The 19,055-nt window shown below is 40.9% G+C and overlaps 2 protein-coding genes across 3 annotated transcripts in view; both read right to left on the reverse strand.

Annotated features, from left to right (window-relative positions):
* The window catches only part of LOC135461840 (mucin-like protein), a 72,071-nt gene that overhangs the window by 31,307 nt on the left and 21,709 nt on the right, over nucleotides 1–19,055 (reverse strand). For both annotated transcript variants that reach the window (XM_064739087.1, XM_064739086.1), the window contains exons 4-13: nucleotides 15,835–15,957; nucleotides 15,034–15,165; nucleotides 13,894–14,019; nucleotides 12,835–12,960; nucleotides 12,095–12,211; nucleotides 9,656–9,778; nucleotides 8,117–8,226; nucleotides 4,242–4,535; nucleotides 1,294–1,513; nucleotides 290–518 (exon numbers count right to left, since the gene is read on the reverse strand). In XM_064739087.1, the coding sequence (XP_064595157.1) occupies nucleotides 290–518; nucleotides 1,294–1,513; nucleotides 4,242–4,535; nucleotides 8,117–8,226; nucleotides 9,656–9,778; nucleotides 12,095–12,211; nucleotides 12,835–12,960; nucleotides 13,894–14,019; nucleotides 15,034–15,165; nucleotides 15,835–15,957 (1,600 nt within the window). The remainder of the gene's footprint in view (nucleotides 1–289; nucleotides 519–1,293; nucleotides 1,514–4,241; nucleotides 4,536–8,116; nucleotides 8,227–9,655; nucleotides 9,779–12,094; nucleotides 12,212–12,834; nucleotides 12,961–13,893; nucleotides 14,020–15,033; nucleotides 15,166–15,834; nucleotides 15,958–19,055) is intronic.
* LOC135482381 (piggyBac transposable element-derived protein 4-like) lies at nucleotides 4,999–6,344 on the reverse strand. Its single transcript, XM_064762334.1, has one exon. It carries the CDS (start codon nucleotides 6,328–6,330, stop codon nucleotides 4,999–5,001), a length of 1,332 nt encoding a protein of 443 aa, XP_064618404.1. The 5' UTR covers nucleotides 6,331–6,344.

Consider the following 19,055-nt stretch of genomic DNA (forward strand, 5'->3'; position numbering starts at 1 on the left):
GATCTTTCAAGCAAGGCCTATACTTCAGATGACATGAATTACATTTATATGCTTTCTTTCCAGTGAGAATGTACACTGACCATACAATTTTTGGACGGGATATAAATAGGTGTTATTTAGTTATCTGATTTTTTCCATCGAAAAAAAATGTCACATTCAGATAACCTACATACATGTCCATTCTCTAATGTCTATATACATGCAGAACTGCTAAAGTGTAACTGAAAGTACACAATGTATTCACTATTCAGATCTAAAATGTGAGTGAAATGTTGTTCCATGAACACACCTGTCATATTTACAATGCTGTTTCGGTTCAAACCATGGATGGGCTGTGTTGGTGTTTTTGTCATAGTAGAAGTTACCATCTAGTCGAGCTTGTTCCCTAGTGCAAGGGCAGGCCGGAAGTTTACTGATCTCCTCTTTTATCTGTGTCATGTTAAGACTAAAGTACCAGCTCAGACATGCCCCATTCTCAGAAACAGGTGGACCATCGATCACAAACCTCCCTACCTCACCTACAACAAAATATAAACACATGAATGTCACGGGTAAGCTTTTGAAACAAAACCTGGGTCTTTATATTTCGTAACCGAAAAAGCTGTACAGGTCAACCTGTAGAATCCCTAAAAGACACACAAGCAAATACACAGACAGGCCAAACAGATGGACACAGGCAAATAGACCAGAGACAGGCAAAACGGACGGCACACAGAAGTTTTTCTGAACAAACCATTTAATACTGAGTGTCATGTGTTTGAACAAACCATTTAATGATGAGTATCATATCTCTGAACAAACCATTTGATCCTGAGTATCATAAGTCTGAACAAACCATTAAAATTGACTTTCATAGGTCTGAACAAACCCTTTAATAGTGAGTTTCATATGTCTGAACAAACCATTTTAATACTTAGTTTCATATGTGTGAACAAACCTGAAACCAATTTAATACTGAGTTTCATGTGTCTGAACAAACAATTTAATACTAAGTTTCTTGTGTCTGAACAAACCATTTAATACTGAGTTTCATGTGTCTGAACAAACCATTTAATACTGAGTTTCATGTGTCTGAACAAACCATTTAATACTGAGTGTCACATGTCTGAAAAAAACATTTAATACTGAGTGTCATGTGTCTGAACAAACCATTTAATACCAAGGATCACACATCTGAATAACAATTTAATCTTGACTATCATATCTGAACAAATCTCTGAATACCGAGTTTCATCTGTCTGAACAAACCATTTAACATAGAGCTTGAAAATGTAGTAACATAACACCAGGTACCTTTGTTTCCTTTGGTCTTGTCAATATTGTACGCAGACTTAAATTCTGCCTGGACAGGATTCACTGCAAAAGTATCAAAACCTGCTCCTGACCTAGAATGGCCCACCAAAATCGTCCTGTTTTCACTCTTTTCATTCCAGGTAAGATTGCCAATGTCATAGTTATAAATAACCCATGACTTCTTCAAATTGGTGACAACCACAACCTGGAAGGTGACCACCTGCAACAAAAACCAGTCGTGCCACACACACAAAAACATTAGAATTGGTTAAAGTCTGGACCAGGGTTTCATTAGTGTTTCATGTATATGTATAAGACTAATATATGAAGGACTGTGTGCCATTACTGCATGAACTAAAGCTATAACACAACATCTAAGAGCAACTGGCACTAGATCTTTAATAATGACACTAATTCACATTATATGTGCCTATTCGTCTAACTCATTAATGTTTTTCCATATCTATTGCATTCTGCGGATAAAAATATAGGGTGTTTAAGCCAATATATATATATATATTCATTCAAAATGAAGGCATCATCCAAAATCCAACCATCATCAATTCATGATCTTCCAATCCTGCCTGATAATCTCTGATCAGGCTGCAAAAAGTGTTTGTGCATTTTGACATAAGGCAATTTGGTTTGTGTTGTAGGTGGTTTAATTAGGTCTACATGGCCTTAACATCATTACATTACTGATTGAGAGAATTACTGCATAATCATCCTTTAACCTATTTAACACAAAAGTTTACTTTTCAAAATATCCAGAAACCGCAAACACAGTACAGTAACTAACCAGCGACAAGTCTTACTCAAGAATATTTAACAAATATGTGCATGATGGTGGCCACTTTACTGTGGGTGGAGGAAACTTCAGCCTCCAGTCTAAACTACTGACATTTGGCAAGTTCTACTGGCCAACTCTTCCATACTGGTGTAAGGCAAGTGACATCTAGTGACCTTCCAGTAAGGCTACATATGAGAGAACTGCCTCTAACACCTAATTCCTGACCACAAGTCGTACTGTAACAGTCTCTAACACCTAATTCCTGACCATAAATCGTACCGTAACAGCCTCTAACACCTAATTCCTGACCACAAATAGTACTGTAACAGCCTCTAACACCTAATTCCTGACCACAAGTCGTACTGTAACAGTCTCTAACACCTAATTCCTGACCACAAGTCGTACTGTAACAGTCTCTAATACCTAATTCCTGATCACAAGTCGTACTGTAACAGTCTCTAACACCTAATTCCTGACAACACAAGTCGTACTGTAACAGCTTCTAACACCTAATTCCTGACCACAAGTTGTACCGTAACAGCCTCTAACACCTAATTCCTGACCACAAGTCGTACCGTAACAACCTCTAACACCTAATTCCTGACCACAAATCGTACCGTAACAGTCTCTAACACCTAATTCCTGACCACAAGTCGTATCGTAACAGTCTCTAACACCTAATTCCTGACCACAAGTCGTACCGTAACAGTCTCTAACACCTAATTCCTGACCACAAGTCGTACCGTAACAGCCTCTAACACCTAATTCCTGACCACAAGTCGAACCGTAACAGCCTCTAACACCTAATTCCTGATCACAAGTCGTACCGTAACAGCCTCTAACACCTAATTCCTGATCACAAGTCGTACAGTAACAGCCTCTAACACCTAATTCCTGACCACAAGTCGTACCGTAACAGCCTCTAACACCTAATTCTTGATCACAAGTCGTACTGTAACAGCCTCTAACGCCTAATTCCTGATCACAAGTCATATCGTAACAGCCTCTAACGCCTAATTCCTGATCACAAGTCGTACAGTAACAGCCTCTAACACCTAATTCCTGACCACAAGTCGTACTGTAACAGTCTCTAACACCTAATTCCTGACCACAAGTTGTACCGTAACAGCCTCTAACACCTAATTCCTGACCACAAGTCGTACCGTAACAACCTCTAACACCTAATTCCTGACCACAAATCGTACCGTAACAGTCTCTAACACCTAATTCCTGACCACAAGTCGTATCGTAACAGTCTCTAACACCTAATTCCTGACCACAAGTCGTACCGTAACAGTCTCTAACACCTAATCCCTGACCACAAGTCGTACCGTAACAGTCTCTAACACCTAATTCCTGACCACAAGTCGTACCGTAACAGTCTCTAACACCTAATTCCTGACCACAAGTCGTACTGTAACAGCCTCTAACACCTAATTCCTGATCACAAGTCGTACAGTAACAGCCTCTAACACCTAATTCCTGACCACAAGTCGTACCGTAACAGCCTCTAACACCTAATTCCTGACCACAAGTCGTACCGTAACAGCCTCTAACACCTAATTCCTGACCACAAGTCGTACTGTAACAGTCTCTAACACCTAATTCCTGACCACAAGTCGTACTGTAACAGCCTCTAACACCTAATTCCTGACCACAAAAAGGATGCAAAACTGCTGGCTGAACGTACTCCAGTCAGAGAATCCCTATCCCACTATAGTCCAAGTACAATGAAGAAATGCATGCATGTATGGTTGGCTGTTTACATCATATGTAACAATTTTTCAGTCCTATGAAGGTGTCATTAGGTGGTTGCACATATACTGTGTGTTCTTGTGGCTTGGCAAGTCAATGCAGTTGTCAGTGAAGTATCATGCTGAAGAGACCAGACATGTCATCCCACCCAGTCACATTATACTGGGCCAATGAGTCCAGTTTCCTTACTCTAGTTGTTTCCAGCAGCAAGTACCAATTATGAAGTGTCTGGTATGATCCGACATACGTTTAGTCTTCTGACTTTGAGGCGGACGCTCTAATGATTAGGCCACCAAACGGTGTGATAACTAAATGTGACAAGTAATCAGCCAAGTTACATGCAACTGTAAGATACTGTAAGAATCAAATATGTGTATACATGTCTAGGAATACATTAAATTACCTCTTTTTCCATGTAGGATGTAGCTGGCAGAGGGCTGACCTTGTGCCATGTGGCCATCACCCCTGACCTCAGAGGAGAGCCAGTCACATTCACTGCCAATCCGATGTTGTCGAGCAAGGATCGATCTGACTGGTCATTCAGTAGACTTATGAGTAATTTCCCAGACCCTGCACTGGTGTCGATACTGGACCAAAATGGGGCATACACATTGGCTAGGCTTTTCAGCTCGTCTTGGGAGGGAGGATACTGGGGCACCAATCCACTGCCGATCACAAGATAGCCATTCATGTGTACCTGTTCATCAAAAACAGTAAAAATAAACATAACAGTGTATTTCTCTCCAGATCGTAATTTCAGATGTCTTCCTATTTTTAGTTATAGATTCATGTTAACCCTTTCCATGCGTAATTCCATATTACATAACATATAGCCCTTGCGTAATTAATTTCGGCTTTTTTGATCAAATTGCTATCCTTGCTCTTGCTATGGTTTTTATAGAGTCAAGTGTATAATTTTAGCCAAGAACTGAGAGGGAATTAATTATCCTCTATTTCTCTTCTTTTGAAACACCCACAGTGCGGTACCCATTCACAGGGATGCCCATTGGGAAGGGCAAAAAGGGCACTATATGCTATGTAGATATGAATTTTCAAAAAAACAATGTATATACAGCTACAAAAATCCACAAAAAATAAAACTGATGGTGATGAAATCTCATTTATTTATGAATCCTATGAATTCCAGGGTCTATTTGGCACTAGTAATTTTTTTTAGTGTGGTACAAGCCAAAACAGGGGGCTGGGTGGAGGGCTGGGTGGGAGCCGCATGTACTACAATAATGAACTGATTCTGATCTATTGCCTTTCGCACTGCAAACAACACATTTTCTCTGTTTACCATCATCAATTTTGCCTAGTACATGCAACCTTCCATCCAGTCTCTCTAATGGGGCATCTTGCATGGGTCTACCCCTTTTGGGGGGTGGGGGTGAGTGGTCATCATACACAGGGAGTGACACTAGGCCAGTTACAAGCTGTTTTCGGAATACCAGCAAGGTAAGTTTCTTCTTAGGAATAGGGGGATTTCTTGATAACTTATAGAGAATATAGCTGTTTATTGCACATAACTCAATTAGCCAAAAAAACACTTTCTTGTACCACTTCAAAGAACGGCGTGCAAATGAATAATACTGGTTTAGCTGGTCACACTTGTCGACACCGCCCATATAGCAATTGTACTTTTCTACGACATTAGGTTTTACAACAGGGGTATCTCTACCCTTTATTTGTTTTTCCACAGTCTCATTGCCATTATAACATGTTGATATCAAGGTCACACAGCGCTTGTCCACCCAGTTCGTTACCATCACATTGTCACACCGCAAAGCTTTCCTGTCACCCCGCTTCCATCGCTTACCTTTTAGTTCATTTGGTATTCCTTTTCTATTCAGTAGAATTGTACCAGTAAGGTATGTGTTGCGGTTATACAAAGCTTTGGCTAATTCTACAGAATTATAAAGTCTGTCAGCAAATATGTGATAGCCCTTGTCTAAGTATGGCTCAATAAGTTTCATAACAGATCTTGAAGTTTTTGTCAAATTGTCATCTGGTTCTGCTTCACCATCGCGACCATAGTAAATGTTTATATTACACATGTAACCCGTTTCACCATCCGCTAAAGTCCTTGCTAAAATTCCCCACTTGACTGGCTTTTTGGGGACATATTGACGAAAAATAACCCTGCCTTTGAAACCAATCATACTCTCATCTGCAGAAATGTTTTTGTATGGAACAAAGTAATGTTGAAATTTGTTTACGAGTTTCGTAACTAGTGGCTGTATCTTATCGCCTCTTGTTCTGTGATTAGGGTCTGTGCTACATACATGCAGCATTGTATGGTATAGCAAAAGAAACCTGTCCCTGTTCATAGCTTTTGCAAAAAACGGTACATGCGAAGTCCACTCTGTACTCCAATATGACTGGACTGATGGCAGTTGCACAATACCCATATTCAACAGGATACCGATAAACGTGTACACTTCTTTATTATCTGTATCCTTCCACGAACGCAGACGAGAACGCCGTTTCATATCTGGAGTGTTTGCAATCTTCTCAGCTGCATATCTGTTTATTTCCGTGACAAGGTCATTCACAATCTCCTCACAAAAAAGAAGTTTGAAAAATTCAACTGGGCCAGCATTATTGTCCAAAAGTTGGTCGATATTACGAGGCCCAGGGTCTTTATCAGGTACAAATGGAATTGGTCTTGACCCTGGATCATCATTTGTAACGTCAGTCCATTGTACAGGGTCAGGATTTGCCCTACCCGCCCCACTCCTGCGCCTGTTATTCCCCTGGCCACCTCGAACCGGCGGTCTGTCACGAGTAGGCCTACACGCATGTAGCCTTGCTCTACCCCTGGGCCTTCCCCTCACACCACCAGCCTGTGTTTCCATAACGGTATTATCGTCGGCATTGTCACCAGAACTGTTGTGAGACCCATTATCAGTCGTGTGTTCGCCAAAACTTGTGTTGTTGTCTGCATCTGACTCGTCACTTGTGTGTTGAGAACTGTCACCGCCCGAATGATCGTCATCAAACTGGTCTTCTACTTCAAAATCACTTCCGTGATCACTATTTGCACTGTCATTGCTTCCTAGGCTATCTTCCGAATCATATTCGTCATCGTCCAACCAGTCACTGATAATGCTACGAGCTTGTTCAGCGGAATATCGCTGACGTTTTCTTCCCTCACATGCGGCTTGCATGGGCGCCGCCATTTTGTTGGCCTCTCGCCTTCTAAACAAAGTCTGACCTAGTTTTACCCAACAGTCCTAGTCGGGATAAATGAAAACGAGGCTAGATCGCTCTAAATTTAGGCTTTAGTTAAGGGGGAATCCCTTACAGGTCACCAGAATAGCCTACCCTCGTTCTCAGAAAAACTACGTCACGGAACTCCCTACCTACATAAATTACGCGTTAACGCGTCTAACGCAAGCTGATGTGGTCTACAGAAAACGCGTATACGCGTCAAACGCATGGAAAGGGTTAAACTGTATTAACGTTAACATTTATTTCCATATTTTGTTGGATGGAAACTGCAGGCTTGGAATCTGTTTCAGATATGTTTGATTCATTTGCTTGGTACTTTATGCCATGTAATAAGGCAGATCTGTAAAAAATCTATCAATCTGAAGATTAATAAAACTTGTACTTGCACTTGATGAACAAAAAGAAAATCTTCCAACACACTATAAATTTTGTCAGCTATTCCATGCCTTCAGCACTCAGAAGTGTTAAAAACAGGGTGTGGTATCAGTGTGTTCTGTTGAAGTCTCCAAGCCTACTTCCACATATTGCTCAAAATTATCGTAGATGATATGATTTACAATAAGAGTTAGGCAAAACTGATTTTGTGAATGTAGGCCACCTCCCTTGTTTTTTCTTACATATAATTGTTCAGCTCAACACTATACTGTAATTCGTCTACCTTTTCGCATGTTTGCAAGATGTTTATTCAAGCATATTCTGAAGGCATTTCACTGTGTAAACTGATACAATTATACTTCTTGTGAAGCCCTGGAAAGTTGTTCTTTCATGAGCAAATAGGTTGAGCACTTAGGGTACTTGTACTTAAATCATTAAGACATTTCATCTCTGTTGAGAATAGTTAAGTCACAAAGAACAGACATAAATACACACACGTATATAGGTATGTAGTTTAGCAACTCTTATCATTCTCCTTGATATACCACACACAAGGACTTGTGAAAGACAAGTGCTAACAATCAGCTGACCTGATACAAAAGGACAACATCTTAAGCCATGAAATACAAAATAGTGTATCATATCAGCAAAATTGTATGTCAAACTCACAAAGATGTCGTCCCTTATGCCCTCTATTTGGAATGGCCCATATACTGAGGTCACAGTTCCCATAGCTTTCTCCTCTGTAGCATCAGATTTATCTTCAAACAACATCAACTCTGCAAGGAAAAATACACAACTATGCTTTAAATGTTATATATATTCGTATGTATTATGTATTATTTAAATATTTGAATGTGTCTTTTCACTCCGATGTAGGGTGAACAATAAATAAGCCACACCAGAGTCTCAGGCTGTACTGGCTGTTCCATCCACCACACTCCCTCGTACAGGAGGGGTAATAAGCCACACCAGAGTCTCAGGCTGTACTGGCTGTTCCATCCACCACACTTCCTTGTACAGGAAGGGTAATAAGCCACACCAGAGTCTCAGGCTGTACTGGCTGTTCCATCCACCACACTTCTGTGTACAGGAAGAGTAATAAACTAGACCAGAGTCTCAAGTTGTACTGGCTGTTCCATCCACCACACTCCCTTGTACAGGAGGGGTAATAAGCCAGGCCAGAGTCTCAGGCTGTACTGGCTGTTCCATCCACCACACTCCCTTGTACAGGAAGGGTAATAAGCCACACCAGAGTCTCAGGCTGTACTGGCTGTTCCATCCACCACACTTCTGTGTACAGGAAGAGTAATAAACTAGACCAGAGTCTCAAGTTGTACTGGCTGTTCCATCCACCACACTCCCTTGTACAGGAGGGGTAATAAAACACACCAGAGTCTCAGGCTGTACTGGCTGTTCCATCCACCACACCCTACTACAGGATGGATAATAAGCTAGACAAGAGTCTCAGGCTGTACTGGCTGTTCCATCCACCACACTCCCTTGTACAGGAGGGGTAATAAGCCACACCAGAGTCTCAGGCTGTACTGGCTGTTCCATCCACCACACTTCTGTGTACAGGAAGAGTAATAAACTAGACCAGAGTCTCAAGTTGTACTGGCTGTTCCATCCACCACACTCCCTCGTACAGGAGGGGTAATAAAACACACCAGAGTCTCAGGCTGTACTGGCTGTTCCATCCGCCACACTCCCTCGTACAGGATGGATAATAAGCTAGACAAGAGTCTCAGGCTGTACTGGCTGTTCCATCCACCACACCCTACTACAGGATGGATAATAAGTCACACCAGAGTCTCTGGATGTACTGGCTGTTCCATCCACCACACTTCTGTGTAACGGAAAAGTAATAAACTAGACCCGAGTTTCAGGCTGTCCTGGCTGTTCAATCCACCACACTTCCTTGTACAGGAGGGATAATAAGCCAGGCCAGAGTCTCTGGATGTACTGGCTGTTCCATCCACCACACTCCCGTGTACCGGAAGGACAATAAGCTAGACCAGAGTTTCAGGCTTTACTGGCTGTTCTATCCACCACACCCTACTACAGGATGGGTAATAAGCCAGACAAGCCTGTTAGGATGTGGTGGCTGTTCCATTCACCATACTCCCTTGTACAGAAGAGGTAATAAGCCAGACAAATATTGATATATGATTCTAAAATATCTAGAGCAAAATGTAAGTCACTGACTGGTACACTTTTGTCCATCGCCATGGTAACCACGATGACAAGTACAGCTGTGCGATCCATTCAGGTTCTTGCAGTCAGCATTCTCAGAGCAGTCATGGGTGGTATCTTTACATTCGTCAATGTCTGAAAAAACCAACAGTCTATCATTTTCAGCACTATCATAACTGGGCAAGCAGGAGTAGGAGAAACTAAAAGATACCTATTAACTTGAAAATTGTTTAGCATTTGTTCCATTCTATACACCGCCCCCCCCCCCTTCAAAGTGTGCTTTTTCCTCTCCATGTACAATGTGCCATTCTGTACACCTCCTAAAGTGTGCTTTTTCCTCTCCATGTACAATGTGCCATTCTGTACACCTCCTAAAGTGTGCTTTTTCCTCTGTGTGTACAATGTGCCATTCTGTACACCTCCTAAAGTGTGATTTTTCCTCTGTGTATACAATGTGCCATCATGTACACCCCCCACAGCGTACTTTTTCCTCTGCGTGTACAATGTGCCAATCTGTACACCTCCTACAGTGTACTTTTTCTCTGCAAGTACAATGTTCCATTCTGTACACCCACCCACCCACAAAGTGTGCTTTTTCCTCTCCATGTACAATGTTCCATTCTGTACACCCCCCAAAGTGTGCTTTTTCCTCTGCGTGTACAATGTGTCATTCTGTACACTCTCTAAATTGTGCTTTTTCCTCTGTGTGTACAATGTACCATTCTGTACACCCCCTAAAGTGTGCTTTTCCCTCTGTGTGTACAATGTGCCATTCTGTACACCCCACCCCAGTGTACTTTTTCCTCTGCGTGTACAATGTTCCATTCTGTACCCCCCCCCCCCCACACACACACAAAGTGTGCTTTTTCCTCAGTGAGTACAATGTGCCATTTTGTACACCCCTGAAGTGTTTATTTATTTATTTATTTGATTGGTGTTTTACACCGTACTCAAGAAAATTTCATTTATGTGACAACGGCCAGCATTATGGTGGGAGGAAACCGGGCACAGCCCGGGGGAAACTCACGACCATCCGCAGGCTGCTGACAGACCTTCCCACGTACGGCCGGAGAGGCAGCAAGCATGAGCTGGACTTGAACTCACAGCGACCACATTGGTGAGAGACTCATTACGCTGCGCTAGTGCGCTAACCAACTGAGCCACCGAGGGAACCCCCCCCCCCCACACACACACACAAAGTGTGCTTTTTCCTCTGAATGTACAATGTTCCATTCTGTACACCCCCAAAGTGTGCTTTTTCCTCTGCGTGTATAATGTGCCATTCTGTACACCTCCGAAAGTGTGCTTTTTCCTCTGTATGTATAATGTGCCATTCTATACACCCACTAAAGTGTGCTTTTTCCTCTATGTTTACAATGTGCCATTCTGTACACGCACCCAAGTTGTGCCTTTTCCTCTGTGTGTTGTAATGTGCCATTCTGTACACCCCTAAAGTGCACTTTTTCCTCTATGTTTACAATGTTCCACTCTGTACACTCCCTCACAGTGTACTTTTCCCTCTGCTTCATTCTGTACATCCCCCCTGCCCCCCACCCCCCGCCCAAAGTGTGCTTCTTCCTCTGCGTGTACAATGTGTAATCTATAGAGCATAAGGATTTATTCATCTGATTTGTGTTTCACACCGTACTCAAGAATATTTCTCTCATACGACAGCAGCCAGCATTATGGTGGGGGGAAACCTATGACCATCTGCAGGCCATTTCCACACATGCATCGGTGAGAGGTTTCTGGGTCATTACACCCTGCTAGCACACTTCAGACACAGAGGCCCATCAGAGCGTAGTGAAGTGGTTAAATAGTGACTGCTCCTGTTATTTGCTGATGAAATCATTTAATTTCATTAAAAATGTAAACATAAATTTGTTCACTGTAGATCAATTTACTTGCAACATTTGATCTTTCTCTGTTAATATATCATTGCACTTAACATTGGCCACGTTCATGTGCAGGGTCATTTTTCTCCCCGCAAAAGCCTATAGTGTTCATGTGTTTTCAAAAGTCTGTCCTCCAATATCTGTAGCCCACTTTCCAGCAAATATTTGTCTGCCTGATTTATAAATTGTTTCTCCTCAATTGTGACTATAATCATGCATAGAACACACACAAATCATTTCCCCCTCGCATGTCAAAATGAAAGCATCCATAAATCATCTTCTCCCACAAATATCACTAGTAAAACATTTCATAAATCAATTTCCCTCATAACTGTCTGCAGCACACATACTGTCGGTGCTAGCTGACTCAAATACTATGCTTTGTACACCAAATGCGATGCCTCACTCTTATTTCACCAAGTGTACAAGTGTGGAAGTTGAAGCCATACTGGAGATTGAACCACACTCTTTTTACATGAAATGTATCTGTTCATAAATAACTAAATTACATGTGAGACACTCACCAGTTTCACAAAATTACATGTGAGCCACTCACCAGTTTCACAAACTCCACCTCTCCAGCCAGCAGGACATATACACTTAAAATGCCCTGCTTTAGAATTTCCACAGGTTCCTTCATTCTTACAAGGGTTAGGGGTGCAATCATCTACATCTGCAAAAACAAACAAAAGTCAAAGACTGATTTTATCTGTAATATATGTCTTGAACAAAGACAAAAGATGACTTGAGCTTCATGTAGATTAAATATTTGCTTGTTTCTCTAATTACTCATCATGTCTCAACGCACATGTCTGGGACTGCATGTCTGCAAAAATGACAAACTGCAAATTTAACAAATCCAGTCTTAAAAACAAATCCACGTACATACAGGTATTACAATGTGTAAATTTGCAAATCCTTGAGTATGTCTCAGCTAATTATCCATGAAATAGTCCACAGTGCACCCAGTGTCACCAAGCAAATCAGGGGCCTGTTACAGCCCATGCAACTGAAAACACCTATGCAAATTGTATTTCTGAACACAATCTGAGTGAATGACTATCTTGTCAAAAACAAAGAATTTATAAACTATCAGAGAACAGTGAAAAACCAAATGATGGCCTGAATACATCCAGATCATAGAGCCACTACTAAATGCATATAATAAAGCTTCACCCCTTAAAATTACTTGAAGGCTATGATTGTGACTGGGCACTGTCTTTCAAACACCAGAATACACTTTAACAGAACTTAACATTGCAGCATGACAGTCACTGGGTATGAGGCAGTGCTTACCAATACAATTGTGCCCATCTCCGGAGAAGCCAGCCTTACACTGACAGGTAAAGTTACCAGGATTGTTAGTACAGTTCGCAAATCTGTGACAGTCATTAAGGGTGGCAGTCTCGCATTCATTTATATCTGAAACACAAATGTATGTTCTCATTCCTACTGGCATAAGTAGTACGCAGATAAATGTGATAAAATGACTCAAAACTCTATTCACCTTAGTAAACTGTTTTCAGGCTTAGGTGAAAGGTAGGATGTTACTCTACTGAAAAATTCTGTGTCATAAAAGTCATATTTTATGACACTCATTTGTCTCTCAAAAATGTACTTTTGGAGGCAAAAGTTTAGGTCATGTACAGTAGTGAGTGACAGTCCTATTAGCGAAAATCATGTAATATCAGCTTCTGCAGTTATACCCACACTGTCACCATGGGTGATCAAAGCTCCTTCTCCCTGTTAAGGTCAAGCTGATTGATATTTATACCCTGGTATTATGAATTTATCACAATGAAGAGCTTTCTGGACAACTTTTCCTGAATGAATAACTGTGCTTCAGCCAACGCATGTTGTGTTTTCGCATATGATCAGCAGCTGAAACCAATGTCCTGGTTAACATAACGAGAAAAAGAACATACATGTAGGACTCAGCTTGGAAAATTGGTAGAGCTGAAAGAATACTTGCCCACTTCGTCATTACTGACTCAATTTGCAATTTAAACGTCTGAAAAACATGTTATGAGAAGTTCTCCACATGTTGATGTAAAATGCTCAATCATTAGAACTCTTTTGAAAATGAAGGGAAGAAAACTTATTGACCAGGACATGTTCACTGTTGACATCCAGGGACATGGTCAATACGTGTGTCCCTGATGTGTGGGAATACAGAAAAATCTCCAACATGTGAAGCTGTATTTCTTGCCTGTTAGGCAAATCCGCAGCTTATCCAAGGCGAATTGACAAATCAGACGCTTAGAATCTAAATTGTGATAATATATAATGTAGAACAAGATGAAGAAACCAATGTACGTGTTTGTTCTTATTTGATAATACACTAAAAATACATACCTTCACAAAGGTCACCTTTCTTTACATATCCAGTTATGCATTTGCACGTATAATTTTTTACAGTGTTTTCACATTCAGAGAATTCTGGACAATCAAACAGTGTCTCATTCTGACATTCATTTATGTCTGAAATCAAACAAAAAAGGTTAGATTATACACACTAGGTGAACAACATGTGTCACATATAATTTAAGGGTCCATGTCAGTTACTGGTTTGTTATGTCTCTCATTCATCTGAGGATGTTTATCCACAAACCTTTCACCCACAGAATAATGCTCCTCCACAGAATAATGCTCCTCCTCAGGAGAACTTCCCTCCACAAGAGAACGCTCCTCCTCAGGAGAACTTTCCTCCACATAAGAGTGCTTCTTCACAAGAGAATAATCCTCCACAGGAGACATTTCTTCCAGAGAAGAGCTTTCTCCCACAGAAGAATCTCCTCCAAAGAAGAACGCTCCTCTGCAGCAAAGCATTCCTGCACAGGATGATGCTTGTCTACAGAAGAAAGCTCCTTCTCGAGAAAACTTTCCTCCACAGCCAAACATTCCTCCATAGGACAATGCTCCTCCAAAGAATAAAGCTCCTCCACAGCAAAACACTCCTCTACACGATAATGCTTCTTCACAAGGGAATGCTCCTCCACAGAAGAACTTTCCTTCAGAGAAGAATGCTTCACAGAAGAGAGCTCCTTCATAGCAGAACAGTTTTGCAAAGCAGAATACTCCTCCATGTGAAAACACTCTTTCACAAAAGAATACTCCTTCAAAGGAGAACTCTCTTCTGCAAAGTAGTGCTCCTCCATGGAAGGACGTTCTTCTAAAGAATGCTCCACTAAATACACTTCCTCACCTCTGCAGCAGAAGGAGAAATCCTCCTTTATATTGGAACCAGTGTTCCATTAATAGAATGTCTCCATTATGTATTAATATGACTTCATAAAGGAACCACCACACTTTGCCATGTGCCTGACAAATCCATCCGCAGGTGGCTGCAGATCTTTTTACATACAGGATTTGCATTGTAAGCATCGTACATAACAGCTTCATTGTTAGACAGGATTTTTCATTTCACTTTGATAGGATGATATCCAATATATGTACATGTTGCGAAATGAACTCTCCAGTTTAATAAATTCTTACCTTCACAGATTTTCATATCTTGATTCAACTGAGTACCTTGCTGACAGTCACATTCAAAGCTTCCATTTGTATTTCTACAGTCACTATATTTCCCACAGGTGTTCAGAGTATCATTTATGCATTCATTAACATCTGTGAAAAAAAATCAAAGTAAACATCTCATCAAAGTTTCTTTGTCAATAAATCTCCTAACTTTACCATGTTCAGTGGACACATTTAACTATGGAAGACCTGAATGTGTCTGGCCATTCTTGTAACACTGACAGACAACTTGCAAGTTTTTGCCGAACCATTAGGAAAGGTTACCTCTCCATTAACAACACATTCTTGAAGCACTGACAGAGTGAGAGTCTGACAGATTTAGCTACAAAAATATACAGTACTAAAGTAAATGTGAAGGTTTGTAATAGGAATGTATGTTTGTAGCAAGCTGAAAGTCCATGAGCGCTTAGTGAACTCTGTATTTTAGTAGCACCCGGCGATCTTCATGCACCAACCTGCCGACATACTGTACGGGATGCTTCACCTAAGGCTTGGTTTAACATAATAAATTCCAACTTGCAGGTATTTCCTGCATGTCCTGGAGACTTGAATGAGCATTGATCATTTCGTTCTATTGGAACCATCCATCATCTGGTTTACACCAGCAACCTGAAAATGGTCGTGGCTTTTTTCCCAGCCTCTGTCTGATTTCCTCCTAATATAATGCTGGCAATCATTGTAGAAGTGAAATTTTATTGAGTACAGTGTATTAAAAACATCAATGAAATAACATAAAATACACAATGTCATCGTTCTCACCTTCACATTCATCCATCCCATCTCCTTTGAACCCAGAACTACATAAACACTCATAACCACCATCTGTGTTGCTGCATTGTGCAAATTCAGCACATATCGACGTGTCATTGCATTCGTTTACATCTGAAATAAATGAACAGAATTGCAGCAAATAAAGGTTTTACAAAATACCTGTAAATACATTGATATAACATCACATACATTTTTCCAGCAACGTTTCTTCATTTATCTGTAGGACAACTATAAAAATTATAGTAAATGAATTTATAGTTTACATGATGACATTCCTGATCAATGGCCACTTCTAATGGATGAATCTATAAAAGTGTGAAAATTAAGGAGGAAAGAATTAAGGGGAAATATGATAGTAAATGAGCAGATGACCCTGTTCATCCTAGTCAAGTCGCATGATTGTGACAGCAAATTTATAACCATCCTGCTCTTCCTGGTCAAGTCGCATGATTGTGACAGCAAATCAATAACCATCCTGCTCTTCCTGGTCAAGTCGCATGATTGTGACAGCAAATCTATAACCATCCTGCTCTTCCTGGTCAAGTCGCATGATTGTGACAGCAAATCTAAAACAGCCCTGCTCATCCTGGTCAAGTCACATGATTGTGACAGCAAATCTATAACCATCCTGCTCTTCCTGGTCAAGTCGCATGATTGTGACAGCAAATCTATAACCATCCTGCTCTTCCTGGTCAAGTCGCATGATTGTGACAGCAAATCTATAACCATCCTGCTCTTCCTGGTCAAGTCGCATGATTGTGACAGCAAATCTAAAACAGCCCTGTTCATCCTGGTCAAGTCGCATGATTGTGACAGCAAATCTATAACCATCTTGCTCTTCCTGGTCAAGTCGCATGATTGTGACAGCAAATCTAAATCGGCCCTGCTCATCTTGGTCAAGTCACATGACTGTGACAGCAAATCTAAATCGGCCCTGCTCATCTTGGTCAAGTCGCATGATTGTGACAGCAAATCTAAATCGGCCCTGTTCATCCTGGTCAAGTCGCATGATTGTGACAGCAAATCTATACTGACTCTGCTCATCCTGGTCAAGTTGCATGATTGTGACAGCAAATCTGTATTGACCCTGCTCATCCTGGTCAAGTTGCATGATTGTAACAGCAAATTTAAAACGGCCCTGCTCTTCCTGGTCAAGTCATATGATTGTGACAGCAAATCTATTACGACCCTGTTCATCCTGGTTAAGTCGCATGATTGTGACAGCAATTTTATAACGACCCTGTTCATCCTGGTCAAGTCGCATGGTTATGATAGCAAATCTGTAACGACCCTGTTCATCCTGGTGAAGTCGCATGATTGTGACAGCAAATCTATATTGACTCTGCTCACCCTGGTCAAGTCGCATGATTGTGACAGCAAATCTATATTGACCCTGCTCATCCTGGTCAAGTCGCATGATTGTGACAGCAAATCTATAACAACCATGTTCTTCCTGGTCAAGTCGCATGATTGTGACAGCAAATCTATATCGGCCCTGCTCATCTTGGTCAAGTCACGATTGTGACAGCAAATCTATAACCGCCCTGTTCATCCTGGTCAAGTCGAATGATTGTGACAGCAAATCTATATTGACCCTGCTCATCCTGGTCAAGTCGAATGATTGTGATAGCAAAATCCATATTGACCCTGCTCATCTTGGTCAAGTTGCATGATTGTGACAGCAAATCTACAATGACCCTGTTCATCCTGGTCAAGTTGCATGATTGTGACAGCAAATCTATAACGACCCTGTTCATCCTGAAAGTTGGAAACCCATCTCAGTAAGATACACACAAATCCATAAGTTAAGCATCCCTTATTCATAAGGTGAAGTTTAACTTAGATTGTATGTACATGCAGTCATACAACACTGAGGGGTATCATGAGAATGATATGCGCATGCCTGTGTTTACAGTCCATGGGTTGAAAGGGCAACCTATGGCCTATGTCCCCACACCCCCCCCCCCTCCAAATATTCATCACATACATTTGTAAACCCCCTGTATCAACAGGTATGTATAATTACATAGAATCCAAGTCAAACTTCACCTTCTAAATAAGGTTTACTAACTTTTAGATTCTATTATGTCTTACCATTGAGGGATACAATGAGACTTCAAAGCCTCTGTGATTGAAACTCAAGAAAAAAAAACACCAGAACTGAATCATAATTTCAGTCTTTGCTTGTATTTATTTAGACATAGTATTAATACAACCAATGTTCATTCTCTTGCTTACAGTTTTACAATTACGTGAACACAGCATTGGCATTTTCTGTGGTGTCTTTCTTCATGGTTTTGTTATAGTACTTTACAGAGGTACACTCTGACGACCAACCCCTGGTTTCCAGAATTCCAGAAGGTACAAAAGTTGCACAAGTTGGCCTTTGAAACAGAGGTTGCCCTCACAAAATGGGGCTTATATTTAGTAACATCTATTCCAGACTCAACCAGGCAAATTTTCAACCACCTATTAATTGTATCTATACTTACTTCAAAATGAGGTTTAATATAATTGATGAATAGTTTGGCTTCACTCTTTCTAAGACTTTTGGTGTACTTAATATATTCTGCCAGTGTGATACATACACAAAGTCTCCCATCTGCTAGATAGGCCTTAACTCTCATATTTGGAGGATAATATCCAGGTCTGCTCTGCTTCAGGTTCGAAACAGTAAAACTAAAAGTGAGCGCACCAGTGCTTGTGTGCATACTACTTATGTCTAACAAATGAAGGGTCTGATCTCTAACCGCAGTCATCAGAGCAATCAACATTGCCGTCTTAATGGTGAGATCTTTGAGGGAAATAAATTTAACTGGCGATAAAGTTTTAATTAACGATAGCACTTAACTGACATCCCATATTTCTTAATATCTTGGGCTAAGAGGCCGAACATTGAAAATGGCCTTCATAAATGTTATTACAAAAGGATGTGCTCTGGCTGTGTGTCCTGTGTTACCCGCAGACTCACATTCCATTTTTGCAAGCTTAATACATATCTGAGTAATGCAAATTCCTGCTTTAGCCAGACAAGACTGCATTGCTAGAAGCTTGCTATCCATTATTTGAGTGGCAGGTTTGAGAATGTCCCATACTATTTGGTTTTTAAATAGACACCGTGCAAGCATTTACAATTTTCTGGTCTCAAGATGGGTTTAGTTAAGTCTTTATAATGGTCATCCTCCATTCCATTTTGAAATAATCCACTG

Source organism: Liolophura sinensis, chromosome 1 (genome assembly GCF_032854445.1).
Source record: "Liolophura sinensis isolate JHLJ2023 chromosome 1, CUHK_Ljap_v2, whole genome shotgun sequence".
In the NCBI taxonomy this organism is placed as follows: domain Eukaryota; kingdom Metazoa; phylum Mollusca; class Polyplacophora; order Chitonida; family Chitonidae; genus Liolophura; species Liolophura sinensis.